This window comes from Perissodus microlepis, chromosome 1 (genome assembly GCF_051167445.1).
Source record: "Perissodus microlepis isolate ML-2025 ecotype Zambia chromosome 1, ASM5116744v1, whole genome shotgun sequence".
In the NCBI taxonomy this organism is placed as follows: domain Eukaryota; kingdom Metazoa; phylum Chordata; class Actinopteri; order Cichliformes; family Cichlidae; genus Perissodus; species Perissodus microlepis.
This window is the reverse complement of record NC_140461.1, coordinates 18,349,234-18,371,679: the sequence shown is the minus strand read 5'-3', so window position 1 is coordinate 18,371,679 and position 22,446 is coordinate 18,349,234. Positions and strand designations below refer to the sequence as shown.

At 38.3% G+C, this 22,446-nt stretch overlaps 1 protein-coding gene across 3 annotated transcripts in view; it reads right to left on the bottom strand.

The window, feature by feature from the left end:
• tcf12 (transcription factor 12) overlaps positions 1-22,446 on the bottom strand; it is an 87,823-nt gene that overhangs the window by 57,627 nt on the left and 7,750 nt on the right. For all 3 annotated transcript variants that reach the window (XM_084933287.1, XM_084933295.1, XM_084933278.1), the window contains exons 4-5: positions 17,256-17,347; positions 6,380-6,482 (exon numbers count right to left, since the gene is read on the bottom strand). In XM_084933287.1, the coding sequence (XP_084789413.1) occupies positions 6,380-6,482; positions 17,256-17,347 (195 nt within the window). The remainder of the gene's footprint in view (positions 1-6,379; positions 6,483-17,255; positions 17,348-22,446) is intronic.

Below are 22,446 nucleotides of genomic sequence, written 5' to 3'. Positions count from 1 at the left end.
TTATTTTCAAACTGACAAATGACAGCTGTGAATAGCATCAGTTCTGTCCTACTAATTTTGTGACTTTAAAGCTATTTATCTAAAGTTGCCACACTTAATGAAAAACAGCATCAGTCCATTGAGTAAATAACAGCAAAAAGGCAAACACTAAGCAGTGCAGACTCGAAACACAAAGAAAAATAAAGGGGCAGAGTGCAGCTCTTTCAGTTTTAGCTCATCGCCTCTGGTAATTGCCCAGAATTGCTTGAAATCAGCCTCCCCTACCGACTTTCCCATATCGAGCTTACATCACAAGGAAAAAAAAAATCTCTGCTGGTAATTAGACGAAACCATTCCTTGTCAGGGCTGTGAACTGTTGGCAATCCATGTGGCTAAACATTTAGAAAGAGCAAATGAGAACCGGCCATCCACTGCAGGGCGAGCAGAAGACCTGAAGTGAAGCACCACGATGAAAGAAACATAAATGAATAAAGGTGAAGACTCCCTCACACACTCTTCTAAGCTGCTTTTCCTCTGACAAAAAGCTAAAATGCAGCGTCTCTTTACTGTTTACAAACTGAGAATTGTTTTCAATCCAGAGACGATTCTGAAATTAATCGTCGCACTAAGAAATCGATTTAAATCCTAGGATTGCCAAATGTTGCTAGCTTTGATACTATTACTTATGCAACAAAGTTCGAAAATCTAACCCATGCTAACAGAGCTTTCATGGAATCAGTTTTCCAATCACAGCAATTAATCATTAAGTAAATAGTCCATGCATCTACGTGACTGCCAATAATTTCTATCAGATCACACGATGTGCTATGAATGCTCTGACTAACAAGTCTGTCCAAGTGTATGTAGCCTGTGTACTTAATACATGTTATGAGTGGCTGAGTCCCACAGACTCACATGGCTGAGGCTGAAAGTTTGTCTGTTATGTTCTCTACACATGAACAATGTGGCTGCCACCTGTCAGGCAGTACGACGTGGATGGCGTGACGGCGAGTAAGAGGATTTTAGCACGAGTGAAGCCCGTAGCCTGCCCTAACTCGAACCCGGCCCCCCCTTTAGGACAGCAGCATCACATGATCATTAGGCACTCAGAGGCTCCCCAGCACTAAACCAAAACACCCGTTCTTCAACTTCAATCATTCCTGATTAGGCGGGGAAAAAAACCTGTGATTTGGAAAAAAAGTTTGCTAAATTTCTGTTTTAAAATGAATGATAAAAATAACAGAACAAACCACTTCCTGCATCTATATGTTACCCATAATAACTTACAGCCTCACCTCTCTCCTGCCCTGTTAAGAACATGGAACCTATACCTTCTCGAAATGAAACTTAACGGAAAAAAATATACAGATTACTGAGAGTTACATGATTCTGAAACACTGAAAACACTGATAGATTATGTTGTACAACCCTGCAGTAACAATGAACAGTAATAACAGGAACAGTTATGTATGTGTTGTGGCTTGTAGGAGTAGTTTACAAGTGCAGAGGTCTACTGTGCATTTGCAGTGTGCAGTTTTCTTGTGCAGATTTGTTCTTCCTAATGCAGGAAGTATACATGTTGCAAAACTGAAAAGAGAATTTGGTTAATAAAATACTTTTAGTTTCTGAATCCCAATATCATGCTCTAGATAAACTACACATTCAAGCACTTTCTCTAGATTTAATCTTAACCACGTGCAAATTCTAATATAAAAATTTCAAACACTGTATAGTCATTGTCTGTCTCGCTTATCTTCTGATGCACACAATTACTTTTATTCTCGAGTTTGGTTGGCAGATGTCAGAAACAGTAGCAGCTTATTTCACACAGGCTGTGGATTTTACAGAAATGTGAGCAGTGTGCACTTTTGCTTACAGTAAAAAAGAAAGTGCTCTATTAGAGCTAAAAAGCACTATATGAGTGCATAAGGTTAATTGTAGTCATCTTTAAATAAATACAAATTAAATCTTTAGCTTTTATCCAAGTAGCAGTATGACTTCCCAATTAATGGGCAACAGGAAAGCAGATGGGGGCATAGACATGAAAGATATTTTAGTTGGTATTTTTGCCAAGGGAAATTTCCAAGCAGCTTTTCTCATACAAGCCTGGTTTAGATCTACTGTGTTGATAAACTAGACTAAACAAGTCCATGTAAACATGGAAATGTCATTAAGAGTTATGGACTGGGAGCTTCCGATTAGGAACAATACACTGACTGAGAGGCAGGAAATATGAAGCGGTCCTCAGGGCCCTTACACAACAGCTACTGCTGACCACCTCTGGGTCGTTTTCAGATGTCTGCAGCCATTCACTGGGCACAGTTTGTCTGACGGTACAGCAACGGTTTCGCCGACTGAAACTCAAAATGACAAATTAATGGTAGAGGACTTGACTTGAGACAAAGCCCTCTGATTACCTCTTCAGATCCTCTAGCAAATTAGTTTCCAAGTTTATTCTCCACGTTTCACATTCTGTCTTTTTCTCTGTTTGACCAACAAACTATAATTTTACCACTATTGGCAATGATTGGTATTCAGATTACAGACTAATCAATGTGAGCTTAACCCAACATCATATCTTGAGGATCTGAGTATATGCCTATAGTCTAACTTGATGGAAAAATCAACTGCTGTATGCTGTGAGATGTTTCCTGGCTTAAAATAGTTCATTCAACAGCTCAGAAACTGCTGCGAATGCCTGGACTTGCACATTTTATAAATGTGTTGGGCTTTACCAAAACATCTGGTAAACAATCCAGTTATTGTACAGAAAGTCTAAGACAGAACAGAAGAAAAACTGGGGAAGGCTTGGATGGCTTATCATTAAAAGCATACAAAGCCAGCTGTATAGCACAGCTGCCAGAGTATTTTTGAAGTTTACAGATCTACAACATATGCTCAGATTCAAGAAACTTCAGCAACACTGGAGTCCCTGTCTGAAGCCCTCATGCAAAAACAACCCAGTTTCTCCAATGTTTCTCAGGTTTGTTGGGTTTTTCTGTATCTATGAAGCACCTTGAGGCGACTTTTGTTGTGATTTGGCGCTATATAAAAATAATTGAATTGAATTGAATTGAGTTATACAGGAGGAATAAAAAAGAAAAGTAAGGGAATGTCATGAATATCAGTAGAACAGTACAATTAATCTTGTCCTCAGCTTTACTGTTTTATTTATTTGATATACAGAATACAGTGTATAAATATAATATATATGAATATAAACATTTTACACACACACACAAAATACACACATATTATTACAAAACATAAATACAAATAAAATAAAACAAACAGTAAAAAAAACAATTAATATTCGACTTCTAAGCTCTGTTAATAAAAGAATACAATATTTGGTGCTAGGGCTGCCACAAGCGATTATTTTGATAGTCGACTAGTCACCGTTTTTTTTTTTGCGATTAGTCGACTAATCAGATCATGCATCCATTGGACGTAAAACGTACAGCTTATTGCACCAGCATGCATCTGCTCTTATATAACTATCATTAGCTTACAGCTTTAAGTTTTTAAGGTATGTGCTAACTAAAAATAAAGAAAAGATGATAGTTTATTAAATTTTAATGAAATTTGCAGACTGTTTCGGTGAAGTTTAATAAATTCCTTGCTATCTAAAATATAACAGGACACCGGAGTATATTTTCGAGCATCTCACACTTCTGATAATCAGTTGTCTGCTTGACGTTTATTCAGCTGTGTAAAAACTATAACTTTAATCTCAGCCAAACCGATTTACTCAGGAACAAATAAAATACTGAAAAAAACCAAACAATAACATTTTTAAGTTATCTAAGTGACTTATATATGTTTAACCTGAATAGCGAAAGACGGCGGTGGGTTTGAAAACGATTTGCCAGGAGTCTGGTGTTCTCACCGGCTCTAGTGAGCCTTGCCCCCGGCTAGCTATCGAGCTAGTGGGTAACAGACGTCTCCGAAAACGTCAGAGCGCTTGTGAAAATATGTGGTGTCTTGATAAACTGAGCAGATATTTGAGGTTTACACCGCTACATTCTCGCCTGAAAATATGTTAAACGTTTATTTTGTGACCCAGAAAGAATAATAAGAGTAACATTAAAACTAACTAGCTGCCGCCATTGTTGAAAACTGAGCAAGGCCGCGCTATGAATTCTGGGATAGGTTGGGCCACGAAGTATACACCCGACCCATCTTTCAAATCTGGGGAAATGAAGGACGCATTTCTCGGCCGCATTTGTCGGAGTCTTCGAATATGTACAGGCTTCGTCGTGTTGCTGTAACGCAATCGGCCTACAAATGCGTTCACAGGAGGATGCGCTTCCTGAATTTGGACACAGCTACGATACCGGACACTGCTTCTGCTTCTTCGGGGTTTAACGGCAGCTGGCATCCTTGTACATGCAGTGCTGCCATCTTCTGTCTCAGTCTGTTATTACACTCTTAAATCCTACTACTTATTCCTGCGTCTTTTGGGATCTTACAAAGCTTCAAACTACACGTCGACTATTAAATAGTCGATTACGTCGATTTTGATAGTCGACGTAATCGTGACTAGTCGACTAATCGTGGCAGCCCTATTTGGCGCACAAATGAGTCTGCTGTGAGGAATGACACCTGTTATTTTAGCTTTAAGTGACAGGTTATCTTTTTCTCCAACTGTCGGTAGTGTTGCTGCATGTAGCAAGAGACTCCCAGCAGCTAACAGACATTTATGAAACTTGGTTAGCTAGCATTACCCAACATTCTGTTCTGTGGCATACAGTTAAAAACAGTTTCTCAAATTATGTTTATTATTATGCTATGATGTCTGCCCTTTTTAAGATGGTTTGTTGCGGGTTTTTAACTATGTTATTTTTTTTGCATCATATGATTAGAACATGAGTAAGAAGGGCACACATTACAATATAGATCTCATCCAAATACACTCCACAGCACTCCTAATAGCCAAAAATACATTAAATATAAACCCGCACATAAGTCACAGTAGGCATTTTGTCTGTTCACTGGTGTTGTGGTACTTTTACTTTTCTTCAATCCCCCTCAAGTCTCCATTTTAACTGCATCTCAACCATTTAATCTCCAATCTATTATAGTGGCGTAAAAAGCCTAACTTCATGAAAATGATGTCACTGCACAAATATTTACAGCCCCAACCATATATTTCACTACTACATAGTTGTTCTATCCTGTGCATTTATGAGGAATAACCTTTCAGACATGGCTTAATGAGGGTGCTGAAAACTATAAATCCGCGCAGATATTACTTCTGGAAAAACAATTTAATAAGACCACAGTCATCCTGAATTCCCATCCTGAGATAAGCACAGGCAATTCCAAGTTTAGAATCATGTTGCCCAACTCTGACATATCATTGCGACAGATCACATCCATATTCTGAAGCTGGTGAGCACAATTACACACACACAGTGGCAATGGGTGGGGAAGCAGTCATGTGATCAATTGCAGGAAAGATAATAATTTGTTTCATTCAGTAGTGCCCTAACCGCTGTGCTTGGAAACCAGTCTCCAGGGCCATTACATAATGGGCTAAGCTGTAGTTAGCCATAAAACTGTCGAGTGGTTACACATCACAACGATGCCAGGCCAAAGAGCTGCACACAGCTTTTAACCGCTACAATAGCAGAGCATATTGTAAGCCAGTAACACTATGTCTTTTAAAAAGTGATGACAGAGTATTAAAACTCAAAGTACGATGTGTTTGGGGAAAGTGCGTCCACCTGCTTGTGATTAAATTGATACTAATAATAGGAATGCAGAGTAAGTCACAAAAAAAAACTTGGAGAATAAAAGCCAAGAAACACTACAGTAAAGGTCCAGAAATCTAACTAACTAGTAAAATGAAAGCCAAACAAATGCAAATAAATAAATATATATCTTTTGTATGAGCAAACCAGATTGAGCTAAAGGAAACGCAGCACCTGAAAAATCCAAAGGCAAACACAGCAACAATCCCAAATGAACACAACTGTATGATCTACTTTCAGTTTAAAAGCTTGTTTCTGTTTCACGGTGGGGTCTTTGATACAACAGTCTGTTTAACCCTACACCCAAACAATACATAACTGTGCTGCTGCTGGAAGCTGCTGAGGGCGGTTTTGATGTCTAGGACACAGCTTCTTATGACGGAAACCTATACTGATGGTGTGACTCCTAGCCTGGGGGAGGGTCATCTCAGGAGGAGGAAGAGGGAGATGTGGAAATGGGAGGGGGATTAAAGAGAGGAAATAAAGACATGAGGGGCGAGAAGAAAATTGTCCTGTAGCCTGCAAGCCTTTCAGTCCTGCTGCCTCCAGTAAATGATGTGCCTTAATCTCAATCAGTTTTTTTAGGATGTCTTTCCACCACCAAAGGGCATATGAGGGTGAGTTGAAAGGAGTCGCTTACTTACCCATTATGTTTGAGTTCATAAAAGGTGTTGGGGACAATCCTTCATGGGACACTAATCGACTGTCACTCAAATGATCGCTGTAATGAGGGCTGTCTGCGAAGCCCTGAGGGAAGAGATCAGAATATTAAGCACATTAGTAGGCAACTTTGATAATTGTGTGCTATAGCGTACTCCTAATTAGCAAGGCGAGAACACAATTGATGCCAATAAAATCTGCAAGAGAAGCCCAAAAATTTGAAGAGAAAGATGGTTCACATTAATAACACTGGTTCACATTTAAACCCCCAGTATCTGCCATAAAAAAATACAAGAACTCTATAGATGTTTTAGTAACCTCTCATAACAAGCCACTATGTGCATTGCTTTTGTGATCTACTGGAAATTACCATCGTAAGGAAGGCTACACGAAATCGGTCAAGAAGAGGATGTTTTAGTAGCTAGCATAAAACTACTAACTAAGTGGTAGTGAAGCTGTAAAAAGTATCAAGTAAATTGGAAAAGTAGAACTTCTGAAGTAAAAATTGTATTACCTCTCAACAAATAGGCATCCTCCATGTAAACTACATGCACCATTCAAATGCTACTGACCAAAGCAATCACAACAAGGCCTTTGGTCCAGCATCGCATACTTCTTTACGACCAGTCTCACTTAACGACAAGTCTGGCACACATTTTTCCACTAGCAACCAGTGACAACCAAAAGGCCCCTGTAAGACTGAGGCCTTACTGGTCCTGGGCCATCAGGCTGTTATATTAACCCAAGAGATTTTATCATGTTTTACCATTATTTTATGTACAGGGTGGGCAATTTATATGGATACACCGTAATAAAATGGGAATGGTTGGTGATATTAAAGTCCTGTTTGTGGCACATTAGTATATGTGAGGGGGCAAACTCCTCAAGATGGGTGGTGTCCATGGTGGCCATTTAGAAGTCGGCCATTTTGGATACAACTTTTGTTTTTTCAATGGGAAGAGGGCCATGTGACACATCAAACTTATTGGTAATGTCACAAGAAAAACAATGGTGTTCTTGGTTTCAACGTAACTTTATTCTTTCATGAGTTATTTACAAGTTTCTCTTTGTTCACACCGGGTCATTGCAGCAGATTTCAATGCAAGACACCCTACGAGACCACCCATCTCCCATGCTACAGTTAGCAAACTGCTTGCTAAGTTTCGTGAAACTGGTTCAGTGTTGGATTTGCCAAAATGTGGACGCAAGAAAACTGTCACTAATGAAACATCAGTGGCTGTCCTAGCTTCATTCAGCAAGCGCCCACAGCGTAGCACTCGCCGCATGTCACTGGAGAGTGGCATTAGTCGAACATCCCTTCGGCAGATATTAGCTACTCACAAATGGCACCCTTACAAACTCCAGCTACTGCAGCATCTCAACGAGGACGACCCAGATTGGCGCACAGAATTTGCAGAATGGGGAAAACAAAAATTTGAACAGAACCCTCAGTTCACGCAGAAGATTTTGTTCAGTGATGAGGCAAACTTTTATGTGAATGGTGAAGTTAACAAACAAAACCATCGCTATTGGTCTGACACTAACCCACATTGGATGGATCCCTCCAAGACTGCTGGAACAACAAAAGTGATGGTTTGGTGTGGTATATATGGGGTACAACGATAGTGGGTCCATTCTTCATCAATGGAAACCTCAAGGCCACTGGATATTTGAAATTGCTACATGATGATGAGTTTCCCTCTTTGTGCACTGAAGCTGGCACGTTCCCTGACTTTTTCCAGCAAGATGGTGCACCACCACATTATGGGTGCCAGGTCCGAGCATTCCTAGATGAACAGTTTCCTGGAAAGTGGATTGGTCGTCGTGGGCCAGTTGAATGGCCCCCAAGGTCTCCTGATCTGACCTCCTCGTACTTTTATCTTTGGGGTCATCTGAAGGAAATTGTCTATGGTGTGAAGATACGAGAGAGATGTGCAGCACCTGAAACTACGGATAATGGATGCCTGTGCTGGCATTTCTCCTGCAGTGTTGCTATCAGTGTGTGAAGAGTGGGAGAAGAGGTGTCTTGCATTGACAATCCAACACAATGGGCAGCACATTGAACACATTTTATAAGTGGTCAGAAACTTGTAAATAACTCATGAAAGAATAAAGTTACGTTGAAACCAAGCACACCATTGTTTTTCTTGTGACATTACCAATAAGTTTGATGTGTCACATGGCCCTCTTCCTATTGAAAAAACAAAAGTTGTATCCAAGATGGCCGACTTCTAAATGGCCACCATGGTCACCACCCATCTTGAGGAGTTTGCCCCCTCACATATACTAATGTGCCACAAACAGGACTTTAATACCACCAACCATTCCCATGTTATTACGGTGTATCCATATAAATGGCCCACCCTGTACAATAAAATATATCATGCAAACGGAATTCAAAACCAAACTCTTTAACCCTCTAACACCAAGTGTGTCATATATGATGCATACTTTTTTTCCCTCGCCTAAAAATAAGAAAACATAAGAATTTGCACAATAAATTTTTAAGCAATAATGTCAGATGTAGCAAAAATTATACAAATGGAAATTCATACATGGAACTTCATATTTCTTCTCTTGTCTTTTTATTTGATTCAAGTTTCAATAAATGCTCCAGTGTTGTTGTTGTTGTTGTTGTTGTTGTTTTTTTGGCAATTATTTCTTAGTTCAGGCTTTACATGGTTAAAACAGGTCTCCAAATTCCACAAACAGGCCACCGACTTTCTCAGTATAAGAATTCTGTGCTGCCATCTTAAACCCAACAACTCTTTACCTTAAATGTATCTATAGTTCTATAAAATCAAAACGTATAAATCCAGTTTCTTAAAGTATTCTGTCTTATTCAGTCGTTTTGTGCAAGTCATAAAAGGTCTGTATACCATTTCATGCTTGCATGGTGTTGTTTAACAGAAAAGGAAGAAACACAGAGATGCAATCCTCCACCATTTCCAGGTACCTGCAGCTTAAAAAAATTGCCTTTTTTTCTCCTGCAGCTTAACAGTGCCTTTTCATGACAGTTATCAGCTTCAGGAGCTCAGGTCTAAATATCGGTCACAGTATGGTTTTTGAAAACTTGGGGTCCCATGTAATAAAAGATGCTTCGTTACAGTGCTAATCCCAAGTCCTGTGAAAAGCCTCCTGTGCTCCAGTAAAATACATCTTCCCAAACTACATTAACTCCCACCAGAGGGACCGAGCAGCAGTGGGCTTGCATTTGTATGGAGCTATTTTCACCAACTCATACCCATTGCATTCAACATACAGTTAAAAAAAAAAAAGAAGTAAATCTTATTATCCATCTTTTCTTGTGAGTGGATGGTGATGGAGTAATTTCAAAGGCAGTGGAGTGTTGTGCTGTGTCGAGGGAATCCTCAGAGATTCCCTATTGTGCTCCTGCCAGGCCGCGCTCACTGTTAATCACACCATGAACCGACTCAATAACAACAACAGCCCCGTGAGAAGCTCTAGCACACATACACAGACTTACACATACGGAAAGCATTTCTTCTCATATACAAGTAAAAAGCATCAACCTGACCACTCTCTGCAATGTTGCTGACCAAACTATGAAATACTGAGCTATGGTCAGCAGACAGTGAAAACAATGGTTAAACAACAAAAATAGATTCTAATCATAAACATAAAAGCATATGAAAAGCTCTACTTTTTTCTTCCTTTTTAAAATTTGTGCAAATATCAAGGAGAAGAAAAAATGTGTGGTTTCACAGAGACTTATAGGTTGAACTATTTCTTGGCTGGGAACACACCAACTTTCAACAGTCTCTGCTTGTTGCCTGGCAAAAACTGCTCATGGCCAGAAAACAATCTGACAAAAGTTGATATCAGACCAAATTGTCAGCTCGTTAAAACTGTTTTCATCCTCAGTCTTATTGCATCTACTCCAAACAGTTTCCAGGGGAGAGGGGATTTGGTTTTCCCTCGTCGATCACTAGAGACCAATATATCTGCCTGAATCTAACATGAGGTTAAGTCACTATGCCAACATACTAGTTTAGCCAGGACTTTAAAAGTGTGGCAAAGAAAAAAACAGTTCAGTAGCCATGCCTCATGGGTGAAGAAAATAAGTGAGCACTGGCAATTTAAAATTTCACTTTACGAGCACTTAGCTTGGCAACAAGTAGCAAATTGTACTTCCACTAATGGCCATTTGAGGCTGGCTTCAAAAGCGAGCCAATCCCCACAGACTCTCTGGCTAAAATGCCAAACTTCAGCTATGAAACAAACACGTTTAGAGCCTGATACAAACAAATAAGTTTTAAGGTTTTAAGGATAGATTCCCCCCTTTGTAACAACTGCAACAAATCCATTTGGATTTTATGAAGAAGTGAAGTTAATGAAGACATTATGATGTCCAATATTTGGAATCACTGAGCTGGACCTCTCACTAACGCCTGCCTTGTTGGCGCCTTTTTAATTGAATTACAAAGACGAACAATAAGGCCAGCTGTGAGGTACAGCATAACCAAGAAGTTTATGCTCGAGTTTTGCTGAATGAAATTCTAGTTTGTTTTTGTTTGTAAGTTATATGAATGCAAGGTGCACCCATAAACAACTCCAGGAGGGGCCAGTGGATGATGACAGGACTACATCCATCTTTTATATACATTCTATGACTGACAGTAGTGTTAATCCTGCCCATGATGCTGACTGGGAATTTGTTGCTTACTTTTCCACTGAAAACTTGCAGTTTTATGTCCAACCACCTAAGGAATAAGTCATCTCATGGAGCAGATGGATTTAAAGGTCTGCAGCCAAGCCAAACCTGACATGAAATTTAATGTAAAATTGCAATTTTTTTGTTGTTAAAATACACAATATTTTACTAAACTTTAGAGCAATATCCCCGTTTTCACCCTTAAAGGTGAAAAGATATCTTTAACATACAGTGTTGTACAAACCTTTGCATTCAACTCCATACAGTGTATATATGTATATACATTTATAAATATGTAGGTAGGTAGGTAGGTAGATAGATAGGTAGATAGATAGATAGATAGATAGATAGATAGATAGATAGATAGATAGATAGATAGATAGATAGATAGATAGATAGATAGATAGATATTTATATATATTTGACTCTACACAGGAAAGTTAAGCAAAATATCAAACTGAAAAGCACTTCCTTTCAGTTTTATAATTGCAAAGCAGGAAGAGACCATCAGGGTCAGTCAGCAGAGCAGGAAAAAGAAGTAGGAGGGTAACGGTCAATCCAAGCTTAGTGCATGTTTCTACATTCGTCTGCGTGTTCACACTGGGACTGTTAGATCATCAATCAAAGGTCCCTCATCATTCCCAAACACTGGTGGCCTACATCCATCCAAGACACTAACACACGCTGTCATTGTGCCACAGGGCCACGTTAGCACTGGTGGCTAAATAACTGTCAGATCACTGTGGCAGCGTACAGGCCGGAGCCCATGCCTCATTCCCCAGTAGCTTTCCACAGCGTTTAAAGAGTCATCTCTTCCACACTCTGTGTTGCATCCCAGGTGAACATGTGGCTGCATGTGGCAGCTTGGGAAGTAATGATATGGTCATGATGGATGCGTGTGGGGTCGAGTATCAAGTTGGGGCAGGGCACTAGGGAAGTGGGGGTTGTTGTGTAGTGGCGGTGGGCACAGCCCTGCCTGTCAGACCGCCAGCCTACAGCCACAGCTGCCCAGGATACATCGAATGGCTGGGAGCCAAGGTCAGCACACCAGGGCTCGGGACTGTTCACAGTTGACTGGTCACACACTCGTAGCAGCAGCTCAAACAAGCTCAGGGACAACACTGAATTCCCTTTGTAACACACTGAAAGATGAAGCACTCAGATTTTTTTTACACGAGCCTTGGACAGATACAATGAACAGAGAAAAACTGGGAAATCTTAGAAAGTAAGTCTTGTTTTTAATTTAGTTATTTGATACTAATTTAATAAGTTCTATAAATTACACTGAATCAAATCTCCAAAGTTTCACCTGAGATAAGAACAATCCAAGAGTCTGTTCTACTGTTCTGTCTCTGCCTAAAAAAATTCAGGAAAAAGGGGAAAACAGCAAGATTTCTGCAGCTCAATTTAAAAATCTCATCTTCTGTAAAGATGCAGAAACATATAAATGATGGTTTAATTGCAAATAGGTTTTTAAAAGTTTATCTTAGTGGAACAACTTCTATAAATTGCCTATGCAAATGTCAGGCTCTTGCTGGGATAGGTGATTCAGTAAATGGAACTCAGTAAACAGATGTATTTGAATTATATTATCCAGAAATCTCAGTCTTTACACAATATCTTTCACTAGATGGTTTGTAAATGCAAAGTTGGCAATCACAGAAATCCGAGTTACTCTAACTTTTACTGGCACCACCTGATTTTAATATTGGCCTGTTTTGGTTATGGTCTGTCCTGAGTGCTCAGGTTCAAGAAAAGACATTGACAAGTTAGTAATTCACATCATCACAACAATACTCCCTTACTAATGCTTATAATTAATGATTACAATTAGGTTAAATTAGCCAAGATGATTCACTTTGTCTGTCTCTTGTGTGCAAATTTATATTAAGTTAAAAAACAAGGCTAGAAAATTGGTTACAGGAAACGTAAGACAGATTAGTTCTAAATGGAAAAATGGATCTGAAACAAACAAATTAAATGTTCCATTTATGAAAATAACAATGTTAATATTTAGCCTGTCTACAAATTTGCATCATACATCATATCCATTTCTACTGCAGGTGCCTCATTATTTTAAAGCTTTCATTTAGGTAAATTTAAGCAAAACACTATGCTAATCAATCATTATTTAGCTGTTATCGATTACAAAGCACATGAACACTATGGCTTCTTCAGTCAGTTCAGTACTGCCAAACACAGTCATTTATTTAGTAGTGCTGGGGTTCTTACTTCAGCCATGCTGTGTTTAGACTTTGGTTGCTGTGGTTTCCTTTGCCTGCCTGGCCAAGAACAGTGTTACGGTTTACCTACTAAAAGCCCACCATTACTGAGACTCCTGTAGTGACTTCTGGTCAGCGCTTGTGGTCCGGGCTGCTGTTTAAAATGTAAATTAAAGCAGTGTTCTCGTAGCTATGCCGTGCAAAAAGTACATATATCATGACATGAGGAGATTTTGCTGTGATATTAATATTTAGTGCAGTTATGCCTCAAAGTGGACCGTTATGCTCATGTGTGCCCCTATATTTTTATTCTTTCATTCTACTACAGTAGCTTTGCATGATTTCAAGTTTAAAATATTCCCTATTTTACCTTATAATTTTTCTTTGCTGCACCTGTTTAGTTCATTCACTGTCTGAAACAAGCTTTTTTAGTTCAACACTCTTTAAGCCAACATTGTGCTGCACCTTGTTAACATTAAGTTTCAATAGCAGCCTTTGGGGCCTGAGATGACCATGATATGGTTCAGTCATTCAACAGTAAAAACCTACAGCAACCTCCTTGTGACAGGACAAATCAGTTGGTTGCCCTGTGACCGCACTGAATGCTTACTGCACATGCAACACCCTTAACCTCAGGGTGACCACTTTTGATCACAAAGTGATTGCACAATTCGTAGCAAAGTGTCTCCAAAAAGTCATGGTCTGACTTGGACTGCCCGCAATCACTCACAGATGAGTGAGGCTTTATAAGTAACCAGTGTCTAATTTATAAACATAGATGGACTGCCAGCACACTGTAATCAATCTTAGTCAGTCTGTGCCAGTGAGCTTAAGTCATCTGCAATGAATCTCTTTGCAGTGGGGACCCAACTCAACTGGTTGGCAACTGGTTGAAAGGTTATGTTCTCTATTCTATATGAGGTTCTAACAGGACCAGAAGTGGTTAATAATTGAATCTCTTTTTAATGTGAATTTCTGGGAATATAGACAGCAGGCATCAGTCTTGTCGTGTCTTGATGTACCAAAATCAATGAAAGACAGCAACAGACACCTCTCTTTACTCACCATTTGTTTATACAGCACTCTGCATTTAATCATTAGTTATTCTTAAACTCTGGCTCTCTTCCACAGTGTGTCTTTTGTTCTATTTCCCTGCCCTCACCCCCAAACGGTTGAAGCAGATGACTGCCCCTCCCTGAGCCTGGTTCTTCCGGAGGTTTCTTCCTGTTAAAAGGGAGTTTTTCCTTCCTACTGTCGCCAAGTGCTTGGTCTGAGGGGGTCGTCTGATGGTTGGGGTTTTCTCTGTATCACTGTAGGGCCATTAACTTACAATTTAACGTACTTTGAGGCAACTGCTGTTGTAATTTAGTGCTATATAAAACTTAATTGAAACGGTCACAGACCAGGTCCTCGTCTCAATGCAATCATTTCAAAAGTAACAAGATTGAAGCCCATTGCACATGTTCAAAATAATTTTTTTCAACGTATGCAATGTAAGCAGTATCATCCGTGAGAGATTAACTGTACATACTGTATGCTGACTTCACTATATTGAACTTCAGCTATGTTTAATATGAGATACTTATTCTCTCAGCTGATGCCTTTAGGGGTCGCCACAGCAGATCATCTGCCTCCACATCATCCTATTCCTAGCATCCTCATCTGTCACACCAACCCTCTGCATGTCCTCCTTCACTACATTCATGAACATCCTCTGCGGTCTTCCTCTTTTCTTTCTCCCTGGCAGCTCCATACTAAGGACCCTTTGTCCAATATATCCACTATCCCTCCTCTGCACATGCCCAAAACATCTCAACCTTGACTCTCTAACTTTGTCTCCAAACCTATGACATATGATTTATATAACACAGAAGAAAGCTACCAGGAAAGCAATGGAATATTTACAAGCCTTACAATTTCTCTGCACTGATGATGTATTTATTATTTTCTTTAGTCTTTGGTTTTGTGAATTTTTTTGTTATTTGTTTTTAATTCAGTTCTTTCCTTTTATTTAGTTATTTCATGAGTATTTTTCTGGCGGTAAATAATAATAACAAAAAACTTTCTTTTTTTTTTTAAATATGCAGCTTTTCTTTGAATCTAATTAGGTCACCTTTCAGATGGTCAACAATGTTTGCGAGCAGACATCAAAACTATGTGAACTGTATTTAAAAAAAATCTCAAAATACATTATTCATTGAAAAACCTGAAACTGTCTGGACAGATTACTATAGTCTATTGAGCTTTACAAGAAATGCCACTTCTTTCCTAAACCAGCATATGCGGGATATAATATTCTATAGGGTATATAAATCAAATCTGTAAGGTACGTACGCAGCTGTGTGTGAGTGTTGACATGCACGCCTTATGGAGGTGCAAACAGCTGTCTGCTGGCTGATGGTGTGCCTTGTAATGTCAGAATCACTCATTTATATGCACCTGGAGCAAAGATATCTCAAGCGTCTCAGTCTTATAATTCAAATCAAGCTGCCTATGTTACCATAGCCTGTAGATGTTCATTCGGGAAGGGCACAGAGAAATAAACAAGGTAACGCAGCTCGAGTGGCTCTGACATTTAACTGAATTCTAATAGAAAGTGACAGGAGATTGACATTAAATGAAATTCATACAGGGCATCTAGAACAACCAATGTGTGAGGGACAAACAAACGGGGAGAGCTGTTCACACTTGCTCACACAAACAGTGAGATGTTCTCACTTAAACAAAGAGATACAGTTTCACATGGAAATGAACATGCACACATCTTGTTCATTATTTTACAAATGAACTGCACTTGAGAATATTTTGAAGATACGCTTTACAGTCATCACAAATAAAGCTAAATGACTATCAAATTTTTAATTCCATGACATATCATGTTAATTTACACTCCTTAAAGTGACAAATTTAAACAAATTTCTCATTTCTACTTCACACAGGCCTGAGATCATAGGCTAAATTGTACTGAACTAACTGTGCATAGTGCAGGGTAGCAGAGTGCTGGATATCAGCAGATATTAGTTATGGACAGAATGAAGAAAATAACCAAAAATATTGTTTTCTGTAAATATCTTCGGATATGCAGCCATTAATAAGTTGATCCTTTAATTTTAAAGTCCACCATTTGCCATGATTTAAAAAAGGACTAACATTAAACATTTACATTTACAGACAGGCTGATTGGCCTGTGGAGATGACCACAAACCATATTTTCCTGCAATGCAGCTTATAACATAATAAACATAATATTGTCTTGTTTTCATGGAGAATAAAGTTTTTAAATGTACGGCAAAAAGCACCTGCTTATTCTGAAGCTCAGTTTTCTGACTGAATCAGTGGATCAACAGATAAAAACCTTGCAACTATTTTGGTAACAGATTAATCCATGGCGTTTTACATTCTCAAATTAGATTATTTTGCCTGCATTTCTCTGTTTTATATGATTTAAAAGTAAGTATATTTTGTTCAATTAACCTACAAATGGAGAAACAAACCCATATTTAATTTAACATGCGGATATTTTCACTACTCTCAGTATTAGACACTCAAACTGCCGATTTAGTTTTGCAAAACAGTGACAGGGTATTTTTTTTAATCTTTCATTTATATCTTTAATTTAGTCATCTACTTTCTGACAGGGATTGGATTATTTTATCAATCCCTTTATCAAGGTCTTATTATGTTATTGAAAAAGACTTTGCCTCATTGTGGAAATGAATAACAAGCACCATTTAAATATAGCCTGAACTGAAATATTTTAAAACTAAACAGAAGCTCAAGAATAACACCAGATTCCAGTGTTTTCTAACCTTTGCCGGTCCCGTCTGTCACACAAATACATGTCTATCATAGGTCCAACAGCAACAATGGTGCTGGGATAAGGTCTTTGTTATAGTAAGTGTTAAACGATGTGCTGTGGAGCAGAAAGGTCACTCAGGAGCATTATCGTGTGGGTCATCTTACCCGTGAGGACTCATAAGAAGGACTGGACTCATAGGAAGGACTGGACTCGCCACCTGGGGTCCAAGATGCTTGGGTGGTCCGCTCATCCATACCTGTCAGAAACAGAGAGCACAACTCAGTCAGAAAGTCACGATTACTCTCACAGTTCAGTGTACCCGTACCACATGTACCTGTGTCTTCACTCAAACAACACCGGTTTATTTAGTGTCCCTGTGGTTGTGTTTAACACGACATCTTCTGTTTATAACTCACTGTATATAATGACCCTTATATTTATATTTGCTTTTGTAATCTTTTTAACTATAAAAAATGTTTCTTACACATCTGTTCTGGCATGGCTAGAACATTGGAAATGTGTGGAAAATATATGAACCTTTTTTTAACATTAAAGGCTTGGATTTCTTACAGATTTGCTGGCAATTTTTTTTTCATAATTACAAATCTGTTTTTGGGAATTTTCAGACATTTCAATTATGTAAAGAGTTTGTGTGTTTCCGCACGGAATATTTATTTTGTAAGTAGTAAAAGACAAGCACGAGAACAATCTATATAAATCTGTGTTTGTCCAATTTATGTTTCTAACTTTTTTTTTTGGTATAAAAGTTAGTATAATCCATAATGAATTAGATTACATTAGAATATGTTTTACAGATAAAGGAAAGAGTTCACGTGTGAACTAATAATATATCCAACTAATCGTACTATAACAAATTAAATTTCTGTGTCTCTGTTTGCCTGTGAATTCCTTACACAAGATTGACACCTAATGAACCAAATTTGGCACATGATGCTATCATGTTTCCTGGCAACCACCTACCAGGACTAAAATGATCCATGTGCAGCGTTCATGCACTTACAACACCTTATAAAAGCATTGTATAATTTTCATTTCACAACAATAATATCCTATTCAGCAAATATCGAATGTAACTGTTTTTCACATTTTCGAATTGCAATGTTTAAATCATTAACATTACAGTATAACATCTGACAATTAAATACATTATACTATATATAAAATATATAATATAGTATTACTCCTATATCTACCTATTTCTTTGTCAAAACAAATCTACCACCCATATTTTTTTTAATTTTCTCAACGTGATTAAGTTTACCAGTTTGACAACAGCACAATAATAATAATGATGAAAAAAAATGCACTTCTCTTTTATTCTGGCTTTTCCAGCTTGAAATGTTTTCTGTGGGTTTATTTTTTCCTTTTTCAATTTTCATTATTAAGAAATATATCTGAGTTTCGGGTGGTTGTCTGAACAAAACAAGATATTTGCATATGCTGTTCATTTTCTAATATTTTATTCAGGAAAAAAAATCTGGAGGAAAATAATTCACAGATTTACTGATGACAGTAATTACTGAAATTAGTTCTGAGCTGCAACACTTAATGGCCGCCAAAAAACATCTTCAGCCAGCAGCTTTGCATATAACAATGACCACAAATGAGCAAAAAAGAAAAAACAAAAAGAAAAACGTAATAACCTGGGTGGGTCACATAAACAGACTCTTGTCTTGCTTACAAGTTGGAAATGCTATTTAATTACAGGTGCAAGCCTTTGGTTGATTAACACCCAGACTGCCATGACAGCAGTGTGATTTTTACAACAAAACAAAAAGAAAAGTGACTAACTGATATCTTTAAATGTGACACATAAATATATTTTTCCTTCAAATTCTCCTCATGTACCACAAAGCAACCAGAAACTTGGTAATCCGATGTATGGCAAGCTAAACAGCTGAGCACTGTAACGTGATAAAACTCATTTTCTAAATTAAAGAAAACCTGAATGTTTCAAAACTCAAACTGATAAACAAATAAAATCAATAACGCCAACCAATCTGCAAAGCTAGAGCATCTGGCACAGCTTGAAAAACACAATATCTGATTTTTACAATCTAATTTATGTGATATAGTCAGTAACAAATATTTGATGCCTCGATTGAACATTATTGTGCTCCTGTAATAGCCAAAGTCTCCACAAAGAAAACATAACTGCAACGCGGGTAAAGCATCAATATTCTCAAAGTTATTGATTGTCCCTGTTGTAATAATATCTGTCCCAGTAAAATGCAATCCCATTTGTTCATTTCCAACTTCAAATAAAGAATATCAGATTTTATAAATATTGGGTATGCTCAGAAAAAATAATACAACAAACAAAAAAAAACTTTTTTTTACACTTTAACAGGTTTAACAAATTTAACAGATGATATGCAGCAAAGTTGGTCTAATAATCAACAAAGCAGAATTTTTCCAAGTGAAACTAACAACTTTAATAAAAAGTAAAAAGCAAAAGTTAATTATGCACAGCTAAAAACAAACCTATAATCACTGATCAAAACGTGTTTGGTGGTGGTCCTCTAATTCACCAACATCTAAATACAGCTCTGCAGCCCTACATATAATGTTCAGTTTCACCTAATGAGGTTCAGTGCAGCTTACCAGGAACTTTTTATGCGTCACTAAAGCTAATAATCACAAACAAAGCCCTTTGGTGTTACCGAAAATTGATGAGGATGTGGAACAATGACTACAAGATACGGAAAAAATACCCAATCTGAAATGATACTGTAGTTAGATTTTTTTTTAATTTTTAGTGTCAATACTACAATTTCAGCCTCCATTCTGCCAAGAACTTCTTAGTCAGAAACCTGTTTGTCTAATTATACATTTTACCCGAAAGTCTGTGACATTTCTGTAACAAGTCACGCACCAGTGAGCAGCGCAACAGATAAGTTTCATCCTGACAGACATGGTGCTTTGCTGCTTGCACGGAGTAGATTCATTTCCTCTTCTTCAGTGGGCAAACTATAAAGTTAATTTGTCTCGCTTTTGTGATGTGTCGGTTTTGTCATCCACATTTGAGGCCGTGATACTCGTGTTACTAATTGAACTACTAGTGTTGGTAGTGTGATGACACGATGGTGACATGCTGTCGCCCAGCTGAGGCATTTTACACTGTGAATGTAACAATGGTCAGTGTTTGCAGTCTGGGCCACTGGTTGTCATCTTGTCTGATTACCATCTCCAAAAGGGCTCTAGGGTTCCCTCTCTTCTCGGTACACAGACAGCCACCACAATGAGATTACTCACTGATACAAGAGGATAAAGAAAACACACAAATACACTGGCTGGCTGCAATGTAAGCATAATGAAACATGGAGAATCGGTGCTATCCCACCAGTAGTACTCAGTGCCAAGGATCATTATAAAATACTCCAAATTCATAAAACCAAGTGCAGTGTACTAAAGAACCACCAAAAACTATCAGCCACCTCTGGGCCTTTTTAGCCCCTTAAGCTCACCGGACACTTCCACACAGTCTGACGATTTACCTTCCTGCCTCAGGTTCACATTCATCATTTTTTTAAGAAATGTTTGGTCTCCGAGTGTGTCTCAGGGTGTTTTCCACTATGTTAGACTAGAAGTTCTTTACACTGATAGAAAGGGGAGTTTAACTGGTCCACCCGACTTGAGATCAAAGTGGGCTTTATGTGGCCCGCAGTGTCCAATGACTTTGACGTCCCTGCATTAGACTGAGCTCATTTTTTTGCTGTTCCATGACTTTAAGATCTGTCCACCTCATCCGATTTTTGTTCTCCAGCTTAATTGACCAGCAAATTTGTAGGAACATCCCTAATATTCAGTATGTAGTCCATCAAACCATTATCAACAACATGTTTTCAGTAGAAGGCTCTGGGTGAAAAAGCAAGCAGTGTGGTTGTAGTGGTTGTGGTTGTAATAACATGCTGACTCCTCCTTTCTTACCATCTCTACGGCATCATTCATGAACAGCTTGCACCAAACCTAGATTCAGTTAAAAGCCATCCAACAAAATTACTTGTGCACTTTTTGTACATATGAAAAGATTTGAGCATTAAGTTCAATATTACTGATGCAAGAAAATCCAACAAGGCTGTGAAAGTGTCTGCTCAGCAAACTGCAGGAAAAAAATAGCCAAGCATTACAGTTTGTATTTAGAATTTCACTACTAGTGACACTTGCTGAGATAGGAATCTATATCATCTTACTCACTTGGAGAATGAATACTTTCCATCACTCGAAAACAGTTAGCAGCACAACTACACGCCAAATGTTATGCATTTATTTTACAAAAAAGAGCATTTGGTCCTGGCAGTATCTGAAATACACTTAACATAACACATGAGGCCCATAATACATAAATTGCTCCTATGGGCAAAGACAGTGACACATTTTGTATACAGTGGTCCCTCGCTATAACGCGGTTCACCTTTCGTGGCCTCGCTGTTTCGCGGATTTTTTTGTGCAATTTTGCATGCTTTTTTTTTTTTGCAGCGCATTGTGTTCTGCATCCTGATTGGCTGTAGACCATTATCAATCAATCTCGTACTGTGTCTCCTGTACAGTACAGAATGCATTCAGCTTGTCAAATTTACATAAATCTTCGATCGCTAGCAGTGTGTCTCTGAAGTGCTGTACTGTATGTTTGTAAGTTTTCTACCCAACAAACGCACCAATGTTGACAAAACTTTTATACACCATCAAAGGCACCTGCGGGTGAAAAGTGTGAAAATTTTCATGCCTGTCTGAGAAAAGTGTATAAAATGTGTAGTGAGGGGTTTTACAGCCTTAAAAAAAACCTATAATAGCCTTAAGCCTTAAAATCTATAATAATTGTCAAAAAATTAAGTTGGCTACTTTGCGGATTTCACATATCGCAGGTTATTTTTAGAACGTATATATATATATATATATATATATATGTATGTGTGTGTGTGTGTGTGTGTGTGTGTGTGTGTGTGTGTTACCAGTCATTTGGGAAACCTCAAGAGCTGTAGAGTAAGTTTGAAACAGTTATGCATGTACTTTCTCATACATTCTCATATTGGGTTCTCAGTTTTGGACCCTTGGGCTATATCTATTTCCATGTGTGCATCATGGCGCTACATGAAGAGCGTTGGCAGAGGAACAGAAAAAAAATCTAAATCAAGATGGAAAAAGGCTGCAGTAAAACTGATGGCCAACTAATAATGAGTTGCAGCTACTATATGGAAGTACACAACTGTACTAAACTGCAGGATTACAATTTGCAAAAGAACATGAAAAGAAGCTTGATGAATACTGGGTGTATAATCTTTGTCTATATGAGGCCGAGATAAATCTGTTTGACTCAGATAAGGTGTGTGGCAT